We start from the raw sequence: 26,440 nt of genomic DNA on the forward strand, positions 1-26,440 counted from the left end.
GGATTCCCCTGGCACGACCTGAGGGATCCCGCTTCCCCTCAGCTCCAGCAGCCCGCCCGTGAGGGGGGCGGCGGGGCTTTCCCCGCAGCAGCGTGGCCGTTCCGCGGCGCGAGCAGCCGGCCAGGGTGGGGGTGACCTCCGTGGCAATGCCGGCCGCGGGGGGGGGGGAGGGGGGAGGTGTCGCGCCCGCCCCCGAAAGCCGGTAGTGGCGGCGAACCGTCAGGGACCACTTTCCTCCGCCGGTCGTGTTAACAGCGTCTGCCAGCTTGGGATAATCAGCAGGGCAAATCCGTAGAAATGCGCCGACAGTCTTACTTTGCTCCGATGTCCCGGTTTTGGGGGCTGAGAGGTGGCTCAGCCCGAGGTGGTGTCTCCTGGGGGAACTGCGGGCTGGGGACAGTTGAGGAGCGCGACCGAAACCTGCTTTAAAAGGTCGGCGTTTTCCCCTGCAAGCCGTGCGTGCGGCGCGGCTCGGTTTCCGAGAGAAAGCGCGAGGGGGCACCTTTCCTTGGCCGTTAAACCTCGGCCCCGGCGCCGGTGGGTCTCCCGGGAGCGCACCGCCGCCGGCGCGCCTCGCCCGGCCCGCGGGCTCCTCAGAGCGCCCGGGCCGGGGACTGGGAGCGCGGTTCCTACACCGCGGAGGAGCTACAGCCCCGTGCGAGTCAACGTTTCCAAGAACAGGCAAGAATTTCAATGAAAAATATTGGAAAATATTTTGCTGCCGTAACTGGTGACGGATGTCAGCGGTTCGCAGGGAAACGGCTGTGGAGACAGTTTCAGTGCTGTAACTACATCCCAAAGTGGGGGCTAACCCAGCTCTTCGGCACGGGTTAGGTATGCCTCGACATCGAAGGAATAGATGTATTTGTTGTAATCGTTTTTCCTAGATCAAAAGTGAGACGCTTGATCAAGTTATCTTGAAGAGGCATGGGGTACCTTGCCGTTAATAGAAGCGCTTAAGGTAATAAGAATTTATATTTTTTTTTATGTTTGAAAATATTCATGGGCTTAAGTAAAAGACATGATGTGATACTCTTGACTTTCTGTCAGTTCTCTCAATCCTGAGAATGGGACTGTTGCATGCTTTAATCTATCCGTGGTTTTAAGACATCGAAAGAAAAAAATGCCACAAGTGTGAAAAAAATAGTGAAACCCGTGATTCTTCAAAGTTCTGATGAAACTTTTTTTTTTTTTCAATTCAGTAGATCAACTTTGAAAGGACTAGAGAGCAGAGGAAAAAGTGGCTGTACCAATTTAATGACAGATTTTAATGAGAATTATACTTTACTATGTGCTATCATGCATGCTACAGTTGTAATTCTAGTGTGTGTATCACAGAAGACATCTTTCAGACACTTGCCTTTATTTCTTGTTTTATTCTTTTAATCTTAAATTAATACAGAGGTTTCATTTCAGGGTGAAATTTTATGGCTATGGTCTCAGATACATGGAATTTTTACCCCTCTGGAAAATTTGGTCAAAGATAACTCCAGCTGAATTCTATCCTGAGTGGGAAAACTCCACAGGTCAATTGGAGGCTCAAAATGTGGATAAAATGACTGGGAAAAGGGGGAAATTTAGCTGTTTATCATGACAGAATGTGGTAGGAAAAACATTTGAACTTAATTCTGCTATCATACATTAGTTGTCTGGTTTTTTTTTTGTTTGTTTGTTTTGTTTTGGTTTTTTTTTTTTTTTTCATGAATTATGTGAATGCACACACAGAGCAAAGCTTAATTTTGCTTTTGGGTATACCTTTGACAAAAATGGAAGTTTTTTCATTATGAAAAGCCAGCGATAAGAAGGAGTCTCCTCAGAGGAGTTCATGTGTATGGTTTTACACAGGACTATATGTATTTCCAAGTCTTCCATGTTGGCAAAAGGGCAAGTTATAAATTTAAATAGATAGAAAGAACACTGACTTCATAGAGAAGCAGGATTCTGGAAGATTTTCCTTTAGAACATGGCAAAATACTATGGCTGCATCTACTGAATCTACTGATAGGGGCAGAAAACTGCTTGAGAGAGCATGTGTGAGACAGAACAGTAGATAAGTGGAGTCTATTCAGTTCCGTTTCGTCTTTAATTTATTTCCATTAAAATATTTTCATCCGCTTTAGAATGGAAAGCTAGATTTCTTCAGAGTTACTGTCCATCACAATTAGTGAAGAAAGTTAGAGCTTTTGTAGGAGCACACATAAACTCCCTCTAGTGATTTTAAAGTTGTGTGTATTTTTTTTTATGCTCAGCATTCTTGCAGGGACTTGTTCTTTCTTACAGCTAGGCAAGAAAAGACCTGCCTTGCAACCTGAGCGAAAATTTGCACTGAGGGAGGAGGGAAGAGAAGGGGAAGAAGGAAGAAAGCAGGCACTGCAAGAAACGGCGTGGATGACTCAATATGTGGCACACTTCTGAGTCAGTTTAGTGAAGTAAGACACAGCAGCCGGAAGTGTCATCTTTGGCTATTGTAGAAATTTGTGATCAGCTAAAGATTTGTCACAACAGGATGGGGTTCTCCTCTTCATCCTTCAGTTTGAGTAATTCCATTTGTCCTTTCACAGTGCTGTGAAAACTGGTAGGCTGAATAGAAAAAAAGCAGTAAGGCAGGCCAAGTTAAGGAGCAACTTGTGAGAGGCATGCAATTAATAGATCCTTCCTTCTCCAAGCATGTTTGAGATACGAAGCCCACCAAAGAGTCCTGAGAGTCAACAGATTATTTGGGTATAAAAAACCCCTATGGGATGGACTACGGGAAGATATGAACATAGCAACTACAACAAAAAAAAAGGAGTATTTTGCATTTGTGTTCATCTTGCAAGAGCATGGATTTCAGTGCCAGTACCTTTCCTTATGGTTAATCTTCTATGGAAGGATCTATCTCAAATTGAAAAGTCAGTAAAAGGCAGATATAGAATTAAATGATCCATAACAAAGCACCATGATTGGCTGATGCTCACTCTCACATTCTCTTGTTGTAGATGTCTCATTTAATGCAGCTTTGGAACCAAAAGATTAGAAAGTGATACATGTTTTTTTCATCCACCTCAAGTGATCAAAGAGAGCCAGGAAAGTATTGATCAGTGAGCCTGGTATCTGCTGCAGGCAGCTGGGTAGAAACTGCTTTTAAAAATGGAATCAGAGGAAATGAAGATAAATGATGTAGCGAAAGAGTTAACAGTGTGACTTTTTTAAAAGGAAGTCGTGGCTCCCAAATGCTTGAAGTGTTAGAATTGTACAATGTATGTGAACATATTGGATACAGAAGACACGGTTGAGACAATCTGCCTTAATTTCCAAAAGGCATTCAGCAGAGGTTGTCAATGAAGCCGGACTGCCATAATATATTTATTCTCTTAGGTATAAATAAGTAGGAAAAAGATAAATGCTCTTTTTTTTTTTTTTTTTCAGGTGGAGAAAGATCACTACTGAAGTCTCAAACAGCTTTCTTCTTCTCAGCATATATTTTTAATGATCTCGCCAGAGGGAAACAGTTGCAGTAGCAGAATTTACCGACAATACAAAGCTATTTGGCTAAAACACAGATGTTAATTACAAAGAGTGGCAGAAGGATGTCATGATAGTGAATGACTGGGTAATAATAGCAGAAGAAATTTGTTGTAGATAAATGTAAAGAAAATTTAAAATGAAAGCATATGGGCAAAATCCTAACATCATGTGCTCATCAGCTGTCCGGGTTTACCTGATTTTTAACACTCACTGGTGAGATCTCGGGATTTTACTAGATAGGCCCATGGAAATATCAGGTCAATACTCAGTAGTACTCAAAGAACAGACAGATTGTTAGAAATCATCAAGGAAAATAAATCATCGTTTTAGTTTATAGATCTGTAGTGTACCTATGTTTTGAAGACTGTATGCAAGTTCTGTTCTCCTCACCTCAGACAGGCTGTAGCATAACTGGAGATGGTACAAAAGAGAGTGGCAAAGACAGTCAGAAATATGAAATTGGATTTCGTCTAAGGGACAGTGACAAAGACTAAAACTGTAGCTTGGGAGAGCAAGAACTGGAGAGGAGTGTTCTAGAGATGTAAAAATCCTGAGTGCTTGACAAGCTGAATAGGAAATGTTTTTTTTCTTTCTGGTATAATAATTAGGAGCTGTCAGGTAAAACAAGCAGGTAACAGGCTCAAAACAAACCAAAGACAATTCCTATATTTCCTGTGTCCTGTAATAACTGTAATTTCTGTGTTAACTGTATAACACAAACACTGACTTTAAATTGTGGAAGTTTATATTGGTAACCACTAACTGAAGTTTTTTTTCCATTTCTGCAGTGAAACATGACAGCAAAAACATTATTTTTGTGTAATATAACTACATCATTTCTGTCTTTATTTATTGCAGGTAAGTTTATTGGAGTCTATGGAAGATCTTGTTCTGAAACTTATTTTTTCACACAAGTAATACTAATTTTATGTGAAAATGGCTGTAAAGGTCAAATTTACGTACATGTCGATGAGCTCTTTTAATCAGTCCTAAAAGCAGGAACCTATAAAACATATAATATGTGATATTTTATATACTCTGTTATCATAGAATCATTTGGGTTGGAATGGAACTCTTGAGGTCATCCAGTCCAATCTCCCTGACCCTTCTAGGATCAGTTAGAGCCAGTTGCCCAGTACCATATCCAGTTGTATTTTTAATATCTCCACAAATGGAGACTGTGCAACTTCTCTGGGCAACTCGTTCCAGTGATTGATCACAGTAAAAAAGTGTTTTCCTGCGTTCAGATGGAATTTTCTGTGTTTCAATTTGTGCTCATTGCCTCTTGTCCTGTCAGTGGGCAATACTGGCAAAAGTCTGGCTCTTTGCTCTTCATTCTCTCCCATCAGGTGTTTTACACACGTTGGTAAGACCCACCCACACACTCCCCAAACCTTCTCTTCTCTAGGCTGAACGCTCCCTGCTCTTTCAGCCTCTCCTTATGTGAGAGATGCTCCACTCACTTAATGATCTTTGTGGCCCTGTGCCGGGCTTTCTCCAGTAAATCCATGTCTCTCTTGTACTGGGGAATCCAGAACTGGCTGCAGTACTCCAGATGTGGCCTTACTTGTGCTGAGTAGAGGAGAAGGGTAATCTCCCTCAACCTGCTGGAAGGTCCTAATGCAGCCCAGGACAACGTTAGCCTTTGTTGTGAGGGAATGTTGGTGGCTCATGGTCAGTTTGTTGTCCACCAGGACCCCAGCGTTGTACTCTGCAGAAGTTGCTTTCCAGCTGAATGGTCTGCAGTACATGCTGGTGCCAGGATTCAGTCCCCACCAGATGTAGGACCTCACGTTTCCCTTTGTTGAACTTCATGAGGTTCCTGTCAGCCCACTTCTCCAGGCTGTCAAGGACTGTTTGAATGACTGCACAATGGTCTGGTGTATAAACTGATGAAATGAGTTGCAGTTTTAACTTTACAGAATGTGCCCCTAGAATTTTTTCATATTGGAAAATATAGCCATTTGACAATAATATAACATCTAGATTTTTGTAAAATTGGTAGGCTGCTCAGTTGCAACTGCTTGTTTCTGCCCTTCAGCTGCCAATCAACAATCCAGTTCATGTTTTAAACATTTCAAATGGTTCAAATGAGTTGTTGTAATAATCTTGCCATTCCACCTGGAATCTTGCAGCAGTGCCAGACTGTCAAAAGAAAAACTTCATGAATTTCCATTCCTTAAGTTTCTAGCAAGCCATTTTGTTGGAAATGGTTGGATTTAGATTTGGTTCGGGTTTTTTGTCTATGGATGGACAAGCTACAAGGTTCACCAATCCATTGGTTAGTCTGATTTTTGGCTAAGTAAGTAATCATATGGAAAGGTGATTATTTGGCTGCCTTCGCTGCCAGTAGCAGAGAGTTCTATTGTCTGCTTAGTTATGTGTGTACCTTATAATTCTTTCCTGCTCCATGGAAATAACGGAGGGCATTGGAGGAGGGGAAGTTTCAGAGAAACTGAGGCAAGAAGTGTGTTAAAAAAAAACCCAAAACAAACCAAAACCCACACAATTTCAGAGTATTAGCATTTAGTGGCAGAAGAAGGTTATCAGTTCCTGTGGCCACAACATTTCATAACCATCAAAGTTATTATGAGGCATTCAATACAGATATTTGAGCAATTCAGTGTTTTGATAAGTAATTTGGAAGAAATTTACAGCAAAATGGTGAGAACTGTGCGTGATATGAAATTATCCCTGGTGGTTAAAACTAATGCTGACTATGAAGAAGATATCTGGATATTGAATGATTTAGCGATAGAATGTCAGTAAGTAAAATCAAATGGATGTGTAGGGGCATGGAAAAGTCATATACATATAACAGAACCAAGCATACTGTGTGTGTGTGGTATGAACATTGAGTTAATTAATAACCACTTGGGAAAAATGTTACTTTGACATCTCTGGGTGCTCTCTGAAAGTATTAGTTCTGTCATCAGTGCTGGTCAGAAAAGCAGAATTTCTGGGAAAGAAGTAGAGCAGAAAACGAAAAGCTTCATTGTGCTGTTCTATAACACCATGGAGAACGTGAATCTATTGAACTCTGCAGTTTTGGTCATTCCATCTCAGAAAGACTATATCAGAAAAGGTAGGGAGATGAGTGACAGTGTTATCAGATATGGGATGACTTCCATATGAGAAGTCATTAAAGGAATGAGGACTATGAGGTAAAGAAAAGAGATGACTGAGGCAAGATGTGATGGAGGTCTATAAAATAACCACCAATATCACAGAGCAGGTAAACAAGGGAATGTTCACTTTGGCCTTTCATATCACAAGAAGTACATGATACCCAGAGAAATCATAAAAGCCAATTAATAGCCTTTCATGCAGAACATGAGAGAAAAGAAAGGAGCCCAAAGCAGAGCATTACTGTACTTGTTCTGTCCTACTCTCTTTTCTTATATGTTTTCCACTGTTTATTATCAGAGACAGGGTTTTGGACTAAACAGACACTTGCATGACCCTGTGTGACTGTTATTATATTCTAATGGAATGAGGAATTATAGATAAATAGGATACTGACTTTGGATACCAGGGTCACATTCCTGAGTTAGTGCCTTTTTTGTCATACTGACAAAAAACATTACAGTGTTGCTCTTTTCCTGTGTGACTCTCCTTGGTTCCAGGGGAAATAAAATGAACTCATTGGTAAGTGCTTGTAATAATTGCTCTCTAAAAGCTCATAAAATGAAGGGTGAGTTGAAATTTCCATAGCAAACTTAATATTTGTGCAACAGCAACTTTAACTTCAGTGTCATCTTAGGACATTTGGGTACTGAAAGAATTGTCTATCTTGAAGACTTACTTTGGCTACAGTTAAGAGAAGATAACAAATAAAGACCTTGAAAGTGAAATTTGTGTGTCTGTGTGCACACACACTAAAGGGAGTGGAGAAGTAAAAGCACTCTAGTAATTCGCATCTGAACTAAAATGTACAAATGAGTCTGCTGCAAACGAAGAGATTCTGTTGAGTGTAAAGTTTGCATTCAAGAAACAGCATTTCATTTCAATGGTGTAACTATAGCTGTATATCACTGAGTAGTACTCTCAGCAGAAAAGATAAGGGATGACAGTCATATTTTTAGCAGATGACTTAAGAATGGAGGTGGAAGCTCCAAAAAACTTTGTAAATGTAGCTAAGAAATGAGTTCAGTATATCCTTTAACAGTGTTGTTTTTTTTTTTTAAATGTTTATCTCTTTCCTTTAGAGCAATGTGACGCCTATGATGTGATGTTGAGGCACAGCCTTGTGCCTGATGGGCAGCCTCTTGCTATTAAATGTTCATTGGAAAAGAGCTTGAAAAGTGGAGACTACAACTTAACGTGGTATAAAGTTGGTAACAAGACAGCTGTACCTAGAGACAAACTTTCTAGAATTCATCAGCAGAAGAATTTAATTTGGTTTCTCCCTGCAATGTTAGAAGATTCTGGAGATTATGAATGTGTCATAAGGTGAAAGTTAAAAAAAAATTACATTTCTACAGAAATGAGTTGCAAAGGGAATAACCTTTAGAAAGCAAGTAGAATTTTGGAGGTAAGAGAAATAGTAATGAAGAAAGAAGAATGCATTCACAAAAACTAACTTTAGGTTGAGGAAAGTAAGTCTAATTTTTTTTCTTCACCCACCCCCCCCACCCCACCCCCCCCTGTAGGCAAAAGTAAATCTATTAGAAAAGCTGTAAACCTCTCTTTCTTCTCCACAAAGAATATTTTTGAGTTGGAAAATATATCAAATAGATTGATTTCATTATGTTATATTAATTGCAGGAATTTGACAAGCTGCAGGAAAATGTATACAAAAGTAACAGTTTTTAAAAGGATTGACGGCTTATGCTTAAATGAAAAATTTGCTGTAGAGGAGGTAATATTCACATTATCATCTGCAAAGGTTGTGTGTCCAAACTTGGATTATTTTAGGAATGTGAAGAATATTCAGCCTGTTCGTTGGTATAAGGTGAGAATGCTGTTTTGTACTGTCTTACACAGTTCATGGTTTTAAAATATAAATCACTGATATTTGTGAATTTTAAGAGAAAATCGAAAGATTTATTGTAAATGGGAGAAAAATGCTTTTAGAACAAATTGGGAGAGGACTAAGACTTTTTATCTTTCAAAGATGTATACAGGTTTTTTGATGCACGGGGAAGAAATTCAGCTTATCTGTAGGAGCCGTTGAGCCCCGTATCCACCAGGTGGCACCTTTTTACCTGCCAGTGAAACACTGTCGTGAATTTCTTTTGTGCAGAAACAGCTTTAATATGTTATCTGTGAGACATGGCTTATCCATTATGTGCTCAGTATTGTTCCGTTAGATAAATGCCATTTCATATTGTCAATGCTTATTTAAAGGCTTTCTGTTAAAAGAATGTAGTGCCTTTTGCAGCATTCCTACCTCATGCCTGTGCAGCCTGTAGGGTACCAAGAGTATTTAAATACTTGGAAAAATTAAGTCTGATAACTGTGCAATTCTTCATTAATACTTTTACAAATCCTGATGTTTTCATTTCAGTTCCTGATTTCTCTAAAATTGAAAGTTATTTTCTATAGGAAATGAACTGGAATCTCTTTGAATTAAGAATTCAGAGTCAAAATGAAGTATGTTTTTCTTTTTATTCCACCTCCCTCACTCTTCCTCAGTGTCTGCAAGGCATCCATCCTTATGTTATGGTGCATTAAAAGTTCAGATTGCATTAAAAAAAGACAAACCATGGAAAGAGAAAGTGATATGAATTAATAGAGTTCTCTACACGTTTAGGATTGCCAGCTGCTGGAAGGGAGCAGGTTTGCCATTTCAAACAGTGATCTTATAATTTTGAATGTGACTGTACATGATCAAGGAAACTATACATGCGAAACAATATATACTTACAATGGTAAACAATATAACATTTCACGAGACATCAGTCTGATTGTAGAGGGTAAGTAGATAATTTCACTGTGTTTGTGTTCACAACCATGACTCCAAACTTTTGTCCAAGTTTCTAAAAACTAAAGATTAAAGACCCAATTTCTGGACAGACACGCTTAGGGATACTAGTTTTCACGGAAATACGAGGCAGAGAAATTCTAACTGAGAGCTTACAAATTTTTGTCTGTTGTTGCTACTGTGTGATTGGTTACCCTGTTCAAAGTTGCAGAATGTCAAAGCTTTGCTGCCCAGACCAGCAGCCAAGGTCCCTAAACAGGTGCCCTATAAGGCTTGGTAGACACAATATTTTCTGCTGTAGCTGCACCCTCTGTCCTGCCTGTCTTCTCTCCCTTTTACCTTACTCTCTTGCTGCAAGAACAACAAACTAAACCAACCCAAATGCTAGCAGTATCTTGACTCTTTGTGTCTTATCTGTTTCCTTCAAAGCTTTGTCTCTTCTGTTTTTACTTTTAAGCTCCTTAGCACAAGAACTGCTGATCTCTGATACTGTATGTCTAGCTCAATAGATCCTGATATATGCCGGGGGGCCACCAGCACAACAACAAAAAATTTACAAGCTGTAAAACATTAACTCCTTTGCTAGCACAGCACTGTAAGAGTGATACTGGATCACTGAAAGGCTGTGCTATATCAAGGTATGAAGTGCCAATACCGTTTTTACACTCCAGCTGACGAATAACCTTTTCAGGTTTACTAATAGATTGCATTACTATTTAATGGTCTCTTTTTGTGCTTGCCTGTTTTGTCTTTGTGTGTATATTTATGTATACATATGTATGTGTATATATGATATGAATATATGTCATATTCATATAATGTCATAGGTATACGATGAGGAATATAAGGTCAGATCACATGAAAGGATCATTTTGGTCTTAAAATCTGTCCCTAGAACTTCTCTCAGTGTAATTTCAGCTCCCACAATTCAATAGAAGCAGAATCATATCACTCATTTGCCTTAAATGATGAAGGCAGCTCAGTTGTTTTTAAAGGCTCCAGCTGAGCAAGTCAACACTAAAATAGGTGTTTCAGGGTCCAAACAATAGTGCAGGCTCAGTTTTCAGAAGACGAAGGATATATCTGGGGCAATTCTGTGTGCTTTGCTACGGTGCTCAAAGGGGATGCTTTATGATTTCTTTTTGTTAATTTGTGCTCTTGGAGAAATTTCCTTGAACTTCAAATATCTGATAGGAAATGTTCTAAAATGTCCTACAGCTGTCTCAGACAGCTGGAAATGGCATGTATGTTCAGTGAGGGACCCTCCAAGTTGGGATTCATTTAGCCATACTGAGACATTTTTAACATGGATGTCTGGATCTCCACCTGTTGATTACTCTCCCTTTGTAGCCTGTAGAGAGAAATAAGCTTTCTAGAGTATCTAGTCCTGATGTACAGAAAGGGGCCACTGGTGTTGTACTTCCTTATAGCCAGTGCTGTGGGAAGAATTGTAAGACCTTTAACTAGAATACAGAAATTAAATTTCCCCTTTAAAATAGTAAACTGTACTCCTAAATATTTGGCTCCAGTTTGTTTCTGTGGTGTGCTGGGTGACAGGCCATCCAGATTGTAGAGGGGTAATACTGTAGATATTTACCCAAACTCTTTTCAGCACCTGTGCATGCAATATTACAGAATTTTTATGCCATGGAACAGCCAGGCCGCCGTGAGTGTGCAGAGATTTGTGTCACTACATTTTGGAAGAGGTGGAATAAGGAATAGCGTAGCTTCAAGTCAGAAGTAACGACTACCTGAGATACAGTACTTTCAGTATTGAGTGATGTCTGTTATAAAATTGCTGACAACCTTTTCCAGAGGACAGAGTTTTTTTAGGTTGCACTTGGGCTATAAAGCACAGAACAGGCTAAAGCTGCCTCAGATTTTCTGAAAAGAACTTTCTTTCTTTTGGTTAGTGAGCCCACCAAAAAAGCCCCCAGAAATATCTTATCCAAGGAACAACTCCATTGAAGTGGAACTTGGTAAGTAGTTTTTTCTATAAGAAAATATGATTTTGTATCCTGGTGAGAATTTATACCCACAGAGAGTTTTTTTGTTTGTTTGTTTGTTTTTGACAAAAACTAGTCCAGTGACCAGCTCAGTTTCTCTGTGTTGATCTCCTGAAGGAAGAGTGTTTGGGGATAAGAGGGAAAGAGACAAGGCATGTTGCTTTCAGATTCCTTGAAAACTATATGGAAATTTCTCTGATGTGAAGAAAGTCACAGGGAACTCAAGTGATCTCTGTCACATCTCTTGCTTTGCATCACTCTGGAAGAGATTCTAAGAACAGATCCATCTTGGAATCTGCAGGGAAAGTGATGCCCCAGAGAGATGCATCTTCTTCCTGGATTTAGCCTCTTCCATCCTACTGATCTCTTTCTGAACCTGCAGATCACTGAGAATAAAGACCCTTTGTTAGAGTAACTTTTCTGAAAGGGTGTGGGACCATCCTTAGTTGGTCTGTGTGGGAGTCTGTGAACAAAATTGTGTAGACTCTAATTCGAACATGGAAATTAACTTTCACTTTGTAACACAATTTTATAGGCTCACAGATTACGGTGGATTGCAATACAACGGGTGCTGATGGGTATGAGGTGTTTTGGACAGGCAACGGTGTGTATATTGATGTATTTTATATGAGCAGAATTTTTGCAAGTCCTTATGAGTAAGTATATTTTCAGATTAGAGAATATCGTGTTGGCAACCAGAGTGGAACTTTCTCCCTTTGACATCAAAATATTTAACAACATTTTTCACTTGTTTAAACAGCTTTCTTTTTAAAAACTCTAATGCTTTCCTCCTCCAGTTCACTTTCTGCTTTGAAGTAGAAACTTGAAACAGTAGGCACATGGACTTCACATGCAACTATGCTCTTTTTGGCCATTGTAAAAATCTTTCTCAATCTGTCTTAACACCTTGAGAAAAGGTATTTTGTAGACTTACAGTTCCATAATTGTAATACAGTTTCTATGGAACAGGCCTGACAGGGACCTCTTTCAGTTGGGTCGAGCATGTCCAGGCACATGAACTTCAAACTGTCTTTTTCTTTTGTGTTCTTCTTTCCCTTCACATCTGCATCTCTGAAAGGTTGCAAGAGATCAAACCTGTACATTACAGGAGAAATCGAGACTTCCAGGTTTAAGAGCCTTGAGTTAGAGAAGCGTAACTGAGATCAGCTGAAGAGCTAATAGAAGACTTTGTTGAGGACATTTGTACTGAAGCTTAGTGGGGTGAGAGGAGAAAAGGGAGACAGATTTCCAGTGATGAGTTGGGATTTGGAGGTGAAAAGCAGGTTACGCGGAGTTTACAGAGAACAAACTAGAACTGGCTTGAAAAGGCAACTAGAATTGGAGCAGAAGGCAATCCAAAAGTTTCTTAGATATGACAAGTTGTGAACTGAAAATTGCGGAGCTTTTGTCAACCCTCATCTCATGATGGTTCTATGAAGAAAAAATATGATCATTTTTGTAAATTCTCAAGCACTATCTATGAGCTAGAAACTGATGAAGAAATGAGAATTATATCTTCAAAGTAAAAACATAGTTGTGAGACTCATCATAAAACAAAGGGGGAAATTAAATGTTATATTCTTTGAGTGCTCACCAAGAAAATCCTATACAAAGGTAATATATTGTACTGTCATAAAGAGTTGTAATGCCCTAAACAATTGGGCCATAATGCAGAGGCACACAGTCACTGAACTGATATCATAAAAGAAATGTCATTTTTTTTTGTACTTCCTAGCACTTAAATGGTCATCTTTGCAAACATTAGTCATTTGCATTAGTGATGTTGATTCATTTGTTCCTTGTTACAGTGTTCAAATTACTGTAACTTTTTGCTTAGGAAGTGATTTGTGTGGCCCTATATATGCCCTTTATGATATATTTCAAGCTTTTATTTTACATTTTAAATGGTAACTAGAATAGGCTTTCAGGAAAGAATAGTGCTTGGCTAAGACTAGTTAGCTAATTTTGCGTTTGGGATCTACTGTTAACAAGGTAGTGGTGTTTTGCTGATGGTTAAAAAGTGTTTAGTTCACATATCACTGTTCACATGACTAACTGAACGTGCAGCATAATAAACATTTTTGTGCTCTTATAGAAAGTATGGGGGATAACCTGTGTCTCTTAACGGTGCAGCCTGACACTTAAGCTGTTTTAAGTCTGTTCTAATCCATGGGGTGAAGGAGCAGTTTAGACTCCACTCCCTGCAATCACACTGTGAGTTGGTAGTGTCTGCTGTGAGTCACCACCTTTGACGTCTTCCCTGTCCCTGAGCTGCTTGCTGCAAGATGATGCCCCTGTGCCAGGACCTCTTTCTGTGTCATTTCACATTGTGGAATTTCTCTTTCATCAAGCACTGGGGCTCTTTGCCTACTCTTACAGAGACTGGGAAGCCCTTAATGAGGGTTTGCTTAGGTTTGTAAGGTGTATTTTTGTATTTTAGCCTGTAGAAACCTAATATTCCTTTGAGGAAACACAGCTCTAAACAGGATAAGGTCTTCGTATTTTCCAACATCTAAGCTAAATGTTAGTAAGAGGTGCAACTGCTGTTTGGGTTTCCTTCATTTAATGTAATTGCTCATCTATTCTGAAATGTGGTTGACATTTGCAGATGGAAACAACCATTGTCATGTTGCAGCTGCTAGAGCCATAAAACCACAGTGCTTTCTGGAATGGCTTCATCTCTATTTGTCTCCTTCTGGATAGGGAGGAAACTTCTTATGATGGACGCCCTGTGCATTCTGTGAAGCTAATAATTTTGGAAGTGAATAGTGAAGATTTTGAGCAACCGTTTGTCTGTCAAGCTTCAAATGCCTTTGGGCAGGTTGCATCTTATATTATATTAAAACACAAAGGTAAGGAATAGTGGGGTTTTTTTTTGAGGCCTGTGTTTATCTTGATTTCCCCAGAAAGGGTTTTGATACCAAATGCTTGTGTATCATGTTGATAGAAGAGAGATGGGTTATAGTTTGCAATATGTATGCATGTACCCGTGCATAGGTGAGGAGTTACTATAATAGTGTATTTATAGTTATTAAAAAAATAGACAGAAGTGAGAAATATGATACTCAAATTTGTATTACATTTGTGCGAAAGATCAGGTTTGGGCAAATTCAACATTTTTAAAAGAAATCTTATATTTTTGTGCAGTTCCTGATATACAAAGATGGCTGACTGGAGGGCTTCTCTCTTTGTTAATTTTAACGTGTATTACTTTAATAATCTACAAGATTTTCAAGATTGACTTGGTGCTTTGGTACCGTAATTCTGTCTGTGCCTTTGCAAGTAAGGAAGGTATGTGAGTGCGACCAGGTATGTTAGTGTAACTAGCTTATTGATTTTGGTTTTTTCACTTGCCATTACTTCTAAGCAATAATGTGATTATTTAGTAGAACGTATGTGGAATTTCCTTGAGAAATTTTCAGATATGCACAAAGACACTTTTTTTTTTGATTTTTCTCAATCATATGGGTAAGATATGTAGTCACAGTTGAGGTAATAAACACTGTACAATATTGAAGGCAATCATAGTGAATAAGTTAAAAGGAACTCCACTTTTTTTTCCAAAATAGCATGTTGCTGCCTACTTTTCTGTAGTTTCTTTACATGTAGATTTATGGTCACTCTGATGATGATCAATAGGTGTCAGCAGAGCTACATCCTGTAAACTAGCCATTTAAAGACATCCATTAAATACTTATATTGAAAATCAGACTTATTTTCTCAGAGAAGAATTGTGGGGTTTTTTGTTTGTTCGTGTTTTTTTGTTTTTATTTTTTCAACTTCTCTCTTTTACTCAACATTTGCCTTCTAAATCCTGTCAGTTAGGACAGTTACGTGCCAAAGAGAAAAAATACTACTAGTTCTCTACTCTGATTCTTCTTCTGTGTTTTTGTTGCTGTGGTGTAGACAAATACATTGGACAGGTGTGAAAAAAACTGGAACAAGTGCAACATTACAGATAATTTGCATGGCAGCCTTCAGAATTAGATTGACTGAAGTTCCCCATAGCTTGAAAGTAAATGGATTATGTGCATTGAGATAGTTAATATTTACTCATGGCTTTTTTGTGTTCTTTCACAAAAAAGTAATTTCAACTTCAGGTTAAAAGTTCAGTTTTTCCAGAACACTTAATAGAGTTCTAATGAAAATAATACTTTAAAAAAAATCAAAGAATCTATGGTTTGTAATTTGTTGAGCTAAATCTGATTTTGGTTTAGTTTCTTCATTCCTGTTTATTATGCAGTTTTAACTCTCAAAATCTCAGCTGCCTTCTGACCTTTTCTGACCTGTCTTTCCTTCATAGAATTTTTATAAGAAAGTATTGCCACTTTCCACCCTCTCTTGTGATTAGTCAGAAGTGGAGATAAATGCTGTTGAGTTTTTCAGGAGAGGCGGTGAAGAATATCCTGCAAGAGGACACTTTCTTCATGTCTTGGCACCTCTAGGGTTGGAGGCTCCTTCCTACAGCTCTCAAGCCCTGCACATAGCTTGCTTGCTTGCACATCCATCTCCATGATGGGAAAAGGGATTAGGTTCTGTGGCTGGTCACCTTTCTTTTGATTTGCGGAGCATTTTACTGCTTTGATATTATTCTATCAGATAGATGAATCAGCCGCTACTACTATTTTTAAAGAGTCCAAAATGAACCTTGCAATAAAGGGATGTCACTGTTTTTATTTTTTTAATAGAAACATTTCTGTTTGTTTTAGATGGGAAAATCTACGATGCATACGTCCTGTATGCAAAAAGCAGTGGAAACAGAAGCTTCTCTCATCTGGAAACTTTTGTTCATAGTATACTCCCTGATGTTTTAGAACAACAATGTGGATATAATCTTTTTATACTAGGAAGGGATGATTTACCGGGAGAAGGTATGCTTTAACTAGTAGAGTTAATAGGTTGTCTTTTGACACATTGTCCTTGGGTTAGAAGATTCTATATATACAATGGAAAAACATCTATTTTTGGAAAACAAAGCTATATTTGTTTATTTTTAATTGATAATTTGTCCATTTGTCCAATGTACAATTGTTTTTATTCTTTTTTTTATTTTAATTTCTTACCAAAAATTCTGTTCCGATGTTATGAGGGTCCGCATTTTCTTTTAGTGATTAACAAATGGGGATTCAATGATATTAATGATATTGTTAAAGTTTTTTGAAGGATATCTGCTCCTAGGGACTGAAGGAACAATTTTTACCAGTAATTTCATGCAATGGGTCATGAATAATGAATTACAGTGTAGAGATCTTAAATCTACCAATACTCTGAGCTAGCTACTGCTCCATGTATATGCAATTTTAAAATTAAGAAATATTTTACAACAGTTGTAAAGTTCCTATGCAAACTTCAATTGTTCCTTCATTACTCACAGCTATGGTCAGTGTTGCTGATGAAACACTTAAGCAAAGCAGAAGACTGATTATTATTTTGGGATCAGAAACATCTAGTTGCTGCCTATTAGAAGACACCTCTGAACAACAACTAGCTATGCATAATGCTCTCATTCGTGATGGGATTCAAGTGATTCTTATAGAAGTGGATGAAATACAGGACTACACAAGCATGCCAGAATCAATCAGATACATTAAGCAAAAACATGGAGCTATCCGATGGAAAGGGGACTTCTCAGAGAAATCTTGTTCAGCAAATACAAGATTCTGGAAAAATGTGCGCTATCAAATGCCACCCAGGAAAAAGGCATCTTATTCTGAAGTGTATTTGTTGCCCCTAACTTTGAACAATTCTGCAGCAAAGGGAAGTTAAGATACACCTATTAAAGTAATGCTAAGAAGGCAGTTCTGGAATGTGTTTTTTTTTTTTTTACACAAATTCTTTATATTACAAAGTAAATGTTTTCTTCAAGGAGTAAAAACTACTCATCTCTTTCCCAAATTACACCCCAAAAGAAAAACTCTGTTCAACTTTATTTCTGTTCTGGGTTCTAGATAGTGACACAATTTGTTGTGTTAGTTTCACACAGATACGGGAAGTAAATGTTGCTGATGGTGGTGGACTACTAAATAGTTGTGGTCCGCATAAATTTAATATCCACTGAAGAAGCAGCTGTGAAGTCCTTTTTTTTTTAAAAAAAATTTAAACTGCAGTTGATAAATGAAAAACTTGTTTCTGTCATCAGCATTTTCCTAGTCATTCTGTTCCTCTGCTTGTTGCCTCTCTGTGATTGTCTAACTTCCTCATTACTGCAAGAATCTGTACTGTGCAAGCCTTGAGGTCCCCTCCTCAGCAACATGCCTTATCCTTGCTTCTTGAGGGGTTGGGAAAATACATGGCATAGCAGGTATATTTAAAACTCCTCACAACACTAAACGTGTTTCAGCTGAACAGTTGGTACCAAATGTGTTCACCAAACGGAATGCTTTTTAGACATTTGTTGAATAGTTCTGTGGTATCTGATCTATGGGGTGTTTCTAAACTTTGTCTCTTGAAATGGTCAGGAAGCTGAAAATACTTCAGATTTCTTGCAAACTGGAAGCTTTCTAGGCTGTGCTGCTACTCTGGAAAACAGATGTTCCCGTTCCCTGTCTCAACTGTGCTGACTACAAGCACAGAAATTCACTGAGAATCTATCAAACAACTAGGTATCCTGAAGAGTGGAAAATGGCCAGTTCTGAAACATGATCAGGTGCTAATGACAAGAAATAACATCTTGTCTACTTGTGAAAGAAAATATCTGAGGCATGTAGCTGTATCAGCCGGCTTGGGAGTATCTTGGTATTTCTGAACCCCAATTCCATTGTTCTGTGTGCATTACCGTGAGAAAATGGCATGCTGCATCCTTTTCAAGGTGGTCTGAAGTGGCAAGAGTTTTCACTCTCCAGCCTCTGAGTGCATCATCTGAATGCAAACGTGAATTCTGCTTGCTTTTTTGGTTCTTTTTTGAAGTTAAATAGGTTCTTACATTAACTTTATTGCCAGGATAGCATCTGTCACTGAATTTCTTTCAACTGGTTCTCAGAAGTGTGAATGTTGTAGAATACACTCTTTGTTGGGCTATATTGATGGGAGAGAAAGCAAGGTCCAGGAGTGGAACATATGTTTAAAGTGAAAGATTTGCAGTAACATTTCATGGTACCTTTTTCATTGAGAAAGTCTAGCAATACTCCTTATGAGCAGTGTCTCATTCTCCTGGCTGTGAGACTCACAACTGTGTGATTTTCCACAGCCTTCATTCATTAGAGACTTCTTCTGAGATGTCACCATGAAAATTGAGAACAAGATAGATCCATCAGATGAGGTCCTATTGCTCTAGTAGATGTTGCATTAGTCTTCTTTGGAAATGCATAAAGTTTAGGCTGGAATCTTTAAAAAATAAATTTAAGAACCTAGAGAGTTTACATAATCATTATTGTCAATTTTTTACATTGCATTTAGACATAGGCTTGCTCAGAAAAGTGTTGAACACTACACTTTCCTTTAAATATTTTTTTTCACTTGTATTTAAAAATGAAACCCTCTTATTTCCATGTAGAATTAGAGAAATAATTCAGAAAAGATTTTGAAATTGTGGTAGATTTTTTTAAACTTTCTAATTTCATATGCTTTTAAATAAAAAAATACTAATGACTCTAAGATTTGCAGTACTACAGGTATGTACATTGATTTGCATGGAGTTGTGCTGGTACTTTTTGTTTCTTTTGTGAATGTGCCATTATGATTCTTGGCCACTTTTTTAGTAATTCTTTTCAGAGGTTTGCTGCAATATTCAAAACAAATATTTTCCCACTAAATGAGACTCCTAAAGACTCTTAAGTGAAGACAGATGACTGCGAGTCAGCATTTATCTACCTGATACTTTATTTTAAACAATCACGTTTAATATTACTATTTAGGCTTTCCGGTTTTCTTGTGTGAAAATGAGTGTGGGAGAAAGGTTTCAGTTATTGTGGTTAATTGTTAGCTAACTATTTGAATGTAGCAGGACACAAAGTGGCTTATCCTTTTATCATGGGACTTTATTTTGAAGCTAAATTTTGTCTCTGTTTTCTCTCCTTGGAAACTTTTTTTGCAAGTCACATAGGAAAATACACTGATTTTTCTGCAATACAATAAAAGAATTCACATAGAGACAGATGTGCTGATTGCTCTTCATTAAAAAACCCCACAACGATTACTCGGCCAGAGGCCTGCTTTTGGAAATTTGGTATCTTCAGAAGGAAAAGGCAAATGCAATGTAATCTGTGAAAAAGTATTTGTTCACCAAAATGTGGTAGATATATTTAAGTTTATTGTACATCTATGCTGACATAAAAAATGATCTGAATGTTATCTGGTGTAAGATACATTGAAAGCATTCTCTGCACCGTTTTTTACTTTTCAACCATACCTATGTGATACTTCTGTTGGCTTGTTCCTGTCAATTTATTTGGCATTCCAGATTACCCCTTCCTTTTCTAATTAATTTGTCTTATATTTTCTAATTCCACTGCATCTTTCCATCCATATTGTGAGGCTGTTTTTTTCTGTGAGACTTTTCTCTCATAATTTTCTTCCCATATCCCACTTTCTTGCCTTTATGTCAGCTAGTGCTGAGATATAGCCTGTTTCATGTTTTAATGTACACATTTATGGCTGTAGTAATTGATGGACAGAGGCATATGTAATGGGAAAGATGATGCGCTCTGAGCCCAAACCCAGAACAAGTTGTTACAACCTGGTGGAGTTTTTCCTTTTTTCCTTTTAATTTACCTCTGTATTGCATCCTAGCAGGTAGATAAGCACAAAAGTGATTTCACATTTCCCCTTTATCTTGCTGCCTTGAGCTTTTGCTAGAGGAGGAAGCCCATTCTGCGTTTTGTTCAGAGGCTGTGGTGGTTTAACTACTGTACTTCCTTCCATAGCTGCAGTTAGCTTGAAGAGGAAGCAGGCAGAATACAGTTAATGTATTATAAAAATCTGGGTTAAGAAGAGACATTCTTTTCCCTAGAAATACTTAAGGATGTGTTGCATTGTAGAGATTCAGAATACAAGTAAGTAAAATCGGTGGCTAGCAGCTTTACTCCAGAGTACTCCCAGGTCTCTGTTTTAGTCATAGATATTACAACACATGAAGGCAGGCGCAATAGTTTCCTCCTCTCATCCCTACACTTCTTATTCCTGAGTGTAAGAGCAAAGTACACCACTTGACATGTATGCTTGTTCTCTTTTAAGATGGGGTAATATTAAACAGGACTTGACCCATTTGTTGAGATAAACTGAACGTTAGTCACTAAAAGTGAGCTAGAAAGCAGTACAAACCGCTTGTGTCCTCAGCCCACTCTAAGATTGCTTCCTACGTTGAAATTGATTGGAAAAAGGAGTCTGATGTCTGCTGGGCATCACGTTCACAGTTAAAAGTACAACTCGTGTGACTTCCTCCAAGAGAGCACCTGGGTCCCTGTGGCATTACTGCTGGAGCTAGAGCTCTGCTTGACAATGACTGTGACTATCAGGAGTTGACATTTCACCCTGAAGAAAGGTAGAAAGCTCACTAAGTCACTAGAGTGAATTTTCTGCTCCAGCAAGGTTGGTTTAGAATTGCTGCTCCAGGCCGGGTGACTTAGATGTGTAAATTCTTTCTCTGGTTCATTTTTGCCCCTGGCCACTCATTTGATCTTGCCCTAATTTTTTTTTGAGCACAGCATTGGCTGTGGTAGAAGGGGAATTTTAAACACTGTGTCATTAGTGTGTTTTGATTTTTTGTTTCTTTCATTAAGCAGTTACCCTAATGGGCTTTATTTCTGTTGGCAATTATTAAAATCCGTGTTCTCTCTTTCCCTTATCTCACTAGCAATATGTATCAGGGGAGTGCTTCCTTTTCCTGCATCGTCCATGGTAACACACCCCAGTGCTGCTGCTCCTCCAATGTCTAGTGATGATTTTGATATTTTGCACCTTCTTGCTCAGTTTTTATACTAAGAATATGTACAAAGTCCTTGAAAAGTGGGAAGGGCCACATTAAAGTCTCTAAGCAGATACTTTTTCTCTCTTTGAGCATGTTGTTTCTAATACCCATGCTATTTGTTCACTTGTTTTCTGTTTTTCAAATATGCGTGACTGATTCTTCTGTGCCATGGAAATGGGTGTCTTGGACAAGCAATTGGATTTGGAAAGAAATTTGAGCTATCTACTCTCGTCCTACGTCTCTCTCCTAGGGAAGCACACTCAGACCATATCAGCTAAGTCTGTACATTCTGGGTAAGGTGTGCCACAACCACATCATTTCAAATGGAGCATAGGAGAAGTGTCAGGACAAATACAGGCTGAAAGAGTTGGGGCTGTTCAGCCTGGAGAAGAGGAGGCTCCGGGGTGACCTTATAGCAGTCTTCCAGTACCTCAAGGGGGCCTACAAGAAAGATGGGGAGAGGCTGTTCAGGAGGGCCTGTTGTGATAGGACAAGGGGTAATGGTTTTAAAATAGAGGGAGGTAGATCCAGATTGGATATTAGGAAAAAATTTTTTACCATGAGAGTTGTAGAACACTGGAACAGGTTGCCCAGAGAGGTGGTGGATGCTCCATCTCTGGAGACGTTCAAGGCCAGGTTGGACGAGGCCCTGAGCAACCTGATCTAGTTGGAGATATCCCTGTTCCTTGCAGGGAGGTTGGACTAGATGACCTTTGAAGGTCCCTTCCAGCCCTAACCATTCTATGATTCTAAATGCATCTTTGTAGAAGTAAAGAAGTTACGGATGGGCAAAGGAGGTTATAAATTCTCCCTCTTCTGAAATGGTGAATAAGCAGAATATTTGGGAGTTACAAGAAAGAAGATTGATCTGTCCCTTTAAAACAGAAGAAAATTGGCAGTTAACTCCCCTACATATTGCTTACAGGAACAAATAGTGAAAAAGCTAAAGAGCCATCTTGACAGGGACACTCACAGTGGGAAAGAACTTGTGTGCCATATGTCCCCCTACCATCTGTGTACGCTCTCTTCTGGGTCGTGACATCTGGTTCTGCTTGATATCTGGCTCCGATTCCTGTATTTTTAGAGTAAACGGGACTTGATTCTCCTCAGAGACTGAAGAGAATAGAACACATGCTGACTTCTGCAAGAAAAGCCAAGTTTTTCACAAAAACATGTCTCCTCAGCCTTGATCTGAATGGCTTGATACACATATGGATTTAAATGAGCCAAGGATGTGCCAGCACCGTCTGCTATCACTTTTTAAAAACCACTAACTTCGGCATGTTTGACATTTTTGGATGGTTGAGACACATAGTTAGTTGGATACCTAATTTAGGAGATGAGCTTGCTTATATTTTTGAGAAAAGGGTTACTTCCAAAAGGGTAAACAACTAAGGGCAGGGAAAAAATCAGGGGTGCCTGGATGAGGATTGGTGAGGGAGTAGTAACACCCGCCATAGGAAGCAGCTGTGGGGATCCCGAACCACCGCAGCAGCATGCTGTGTGATACCTCCATCTAGTGATGCTTGAAAGCTGGGTGGGATGAAGCTCTCCCCTTTAAAAAAAAAAAGCCGCTCTGTTTATATAAGATCATAACGAAGCTCTGTTGCTAATAATGCCAAGCCACAACACTGAATAAACCCATTGTAATCAAGAGGGATCAAAAAAAGAGATATTCTCATATCAGTTGTTTTGAATTACACCGTAATTATTTTTAGTGCTTTCCCCATCCTTTGTATGAACTAGCAGGGGAATTTAGTGGAAAAATGAGGTTTTTTGCCTTTGAGTCTGTACATAGAATCATAGAATAGTTAGGGTTGGAAGAGACCTCAAAGATCATCTAGTTCTAACTCCCCTGCCATGGACAGGGACACCCTCCACTAGATCAGGTTGCCTCATCCAACCTGGCCTTGAACACTTCCAGGGATGGGACATCTACAACTTCTCTGGGCAACCTGTGCCAGTACCTCACAACCCTCTGAGTGAAAAATTTCTTCCTTATATCTAATCTAAATCTACCCTCTTTCAGTTTAAAGCCATTATCCCTTGTCCTATCACTATATAGCCTTGTAAAAGGTCCCTCTCCAGCTTTCCTGTAGGCCCCCTTTAAGTACTGGAAGGCTGCAATAAGATCACCCCGGAGCTTTCTCTTCTCCAGGCTGAACAGCCCCAACTCTCTCAGCCTGTCTTCATAGCAGAGGTGTTCCAGCCCTCGGATCGTCTTCGTGGCCCTCCTCTGGACTTGCTCCAGCAGCTCCATGTCCTTCTAAGATGTTAATTCAGTGCCTCAGAATTAGTTGGGAAATGTGGAAGGAAGAATTTCTGTAGAGCTGTGTTTCTTTATCACCTTTCAACATGTGTCAGTTAGACCTGACTGCTTTCTGTTGAGCAACACTTCCCATTGATTATTGCAATGGAAACCACTTCACCTGGGATCTGCATTCCAGCAGATCAGCTGCGCCTGATGCCTGGAGGACCATTACCAACTGTGTGCTCCCCAGGCAATTGAGACTCCCACAGCTCACTTGACTGTGGTGAAGTATGGAGAATTTGTGCCTGATCTAACTATTTAGTCCACTGAGCTGGAAACAAATGGATCTAATGGTCACATGGTGAGGAAATCTCGTAGTCTGGGATGCTGCAGTGTTTGTAGGGCTCTGGTCTGCAGATGGACAATAGGCAAGAGTCAGTAGTCCTGGAGTCCTTGAAGAAGGATTGCCTCAGGGCTGCCATCAGAGAGAAGCCATTGGGTTCATCATGAAGACCATCCAAAACTGAACATCACAATGCTTCTGAGAGCAGTAAGCACTGGCCCATTCTCCCTGGCTCTGAAGATTTGGGAGTCTAATTTCACAGGCAGTGTCTCTGCTATGTGCTATCTCTGCAACCTGGTGTAGCGGAGGGTGTCCCTGCCCATGGCAGGGGATTTGGAACTAGATGATCTTTGAGGTCTCTTCCAACCCAAACCATTCTATGATTCTATGATTCTATCTGAAATGATCAGTCTAATCCTTGCCTTGGAGGGCGTGCCCAGGACCCAGGGGACCTAGCAAACCCTCTTTTTCTTGGGTATGTGGCCTTTTTTTTTTTTTTTCTTTCTTTTTGTTTATTTTATTAACCTATAGTCATATGGTTTGTAAGTTGAACAGAGTTTACAAAACAGAAGTTATTGGGTGGTTTCAAAGCTTATCTAGAACCTTTGCCAAAATCTCTGTGGAGCAAAATGTTGCACTTGGGTTAATGCCTGACTAATAACAGTAATAATAACAATAATAATAATAATAATAATACAATTAAAAATATGTAGCCAAATCAAAAGATTCTACCATGGCTCAGGCAAAAAGTAGATTATGAGTTCTAGCACTAACGGTGAAGATAGAAGTGCAGAAAGTGATTAAAGCAATTAGCCCAGGATGGCTGGGACAGAGTGGTTTGTAATTCTATCATCAATTCAAGGAAATCTCAGTAGTAGTTGGATTTTGTAGCGAGTGCTCAGATGGCAATTCTTAAAGTCTTATAGTAATATACGCATTAGGACACACGAAGATCATTTAGTGACTGAAGGGTCTCAGAGTAGCCCCAGGCATGCTTCATGTGGCCCTTAAATGTACCCTGCTGCCAAAGCTGAAGTTTTCTGCTCCAGCTGCGGGGAGGCTATGAGCAGCTGCCGGTATCCTGGGGGACGCTGGGAGTTACAGGAGAGAGGGGCTTGGTAGGTTTGGTGGGGATTCAGGAATCTGGGAGTCAGGCCATGCACTTGTTTATTTTCTTCTTCTCTGTCTCTCTTTTCCTTGAAACCCACCAAAAAAGGCTGCTGCTTGCTCTCCTCACACTCAGCGGCACACAGCTGCTTCTCACAAAAACCAACCACCTTACTCATACACCTGCACTTATGAGTTACAAACAGGTCGTAGCTGGAATTGGCTTAGAATGCTGGAGAAGGGAGTCACTGCATAAATTTCTCTCAAGGATGTGGATAATACAGGGTTGTGCCTATTTCCATTTATGGAGTACCGTCCTGGTGGATAGTATGAGATGGTATTTCACAGGAAATAAAATGAGAATTCTTGGCCATATTGTAATGAGGGTGAAATCAAAGCGAGTATTTTGCAAAAGAAAGCATGCCATTTTTAAAAATAACTGTATGACTTTTTCTTTGGCAGCTAAATGCCATCTCAACTGAAGAAGAGGCTAATTGAAAAAAAAAAAAATCCTTCTAATTCTTTAGAAGTGTTCAGTCAATTTGACCTAGATTTGGCTGCATTATAAAGCCTTTGAGGGCTGGTCTGGCTTGGTGGAGAAGAAGGGAGGAGGAATAAAGCCAGCAGCACCCTACGTAATTACTGACTAAGATAACATGTAGCATTTTGAGCTGCTCGTGGGACATGTGAAGCAGCAAAGTGCTGTTTTATTTTTGTATGTACCTCTCTCTAACCACAAATGTACTTACAATGGGCATATTTCACTGCTCTTGGCTTTTCTCTTTGAAGATAACTCCCATCAGCCTGATGATCTTCTTTTGATTTCCTGAACTGGGCCACCTCCAGGATCACTGTGTTCCTCTCAAGACTCTCTGTTGTGGAAATTCCCTTGCTACAGATACAGAGTAGATTTTTTCTTCTCCTAAAATCTCTTGGTTTGTTGTCAGCAAAGTCTTTCCAAGCAGGGAGTACAGAGCACTTTTGAGGGGGAGGAGAACTGTGGAAGCAGATATTTTTGACCTATGCTGAAAACTCGCACCTGTATTTCATAATGGAGTACAGGATGTTACCACCTGCAGGTGATCCTAAATGCCTTGGGGAGGAAAAGGAGGCTTGTGACATGTGATGAACTCTGGTTACAGATGCTGTAAGTCTATGTGTTGCTCTGGTTAGGGACTGGAAAGGGCTGAAGGGAGACATGCTGACTGCAATAGCTTCAGCTGACCTATTTCTCAGGCCAAGAGCTGTCTTGCAGCCAAAGGACCCAGTTTACTTATGAAGGCTTCTGGAAAAAAAAAGAGGAACAACAAATGCTGGAGAAGAGCACAAGAAATGCTCTGCAGAGTCAGGCCATCAGCCGGGCCAAGCCAGGTGTTTTGTTTTCAACAGTGGCAAA

The 26,440-nt window shown here is 39.4% G+C and overlaps 1 protein-coding gene across 1 annotated transcript; it reads left to right on the forward strand.

Annotated features, from left to right (window-relative positions):
- The first annotated feature begins 1,432 nt into the window (after positions 1–1,432).
- Positions 1,433–17,205, forward strand: LOC104378784 (interleukin-1 receptor type 1). Its single transcript, XM_086610388.1, has 11 exons — positions 1,433–1,483; positions 4,302–4,365; positions 7,716–7,959; positions 8,275–8,461; positions 9,263–9,425; positions 11,347–11,412; positions 11,975–12,095; positions 14,143–14,291; positions 14,587–14,730; positions 16,149–16,310; positions 16,814–17,205. Exons 1-11 carry the CDS (start codon positions 1,448–1,450, stop codon positions 17,203–17,205), a joined length of 1,728 nt encoding a protein of 575 aa, XP_086466514.1. The 5' UTR covers positions 1,433–1,447.
- The last annotated feature ends 9,235 nt before the right edge of the window (positions 17,206–26,440 follow it).

This window comes from Tauraco erythrolophus, chromosome 1 (genome assembly GCF_009769465.1).
Source record: "Tauraco erythrolophus isolate bTauEry1 chromosome 1, bTauEry1.pri, whole genome shotgun sequence".
NCBI lineage: Eukaryota > Metazoa > Chordata > Aves > Musophagiformes > Musophagidae > Tauraco > Tauraco erythrolophus.

What these genes read in the sequence shown, in the direction of transcription:
- LOC104378784 (XM_086610388.1), top strand. Translation starts at nt 1,448, where the DNA reads ATGGAATTTTTACCCCTCTGGAAAATTTGGTCAAAG. An exon ending in ATTTTTGCAAGTCCTTATGA is followed by an intron (nt 12,096 to 14,142) that starts GTAAGTATATTT and finishes CCTTCTGGATAG; the next exon opens with GGAGGAAACTTCTTATGATG. An exon ending in TATTATATTAAAACACAAAG is followed by an intron (nt 14,292 to 14,586) that starts GTAAGGAATAGT and finishes ATTTTTGTGCAG; the next exon opens with TTCCTGATATACAAAGATGG.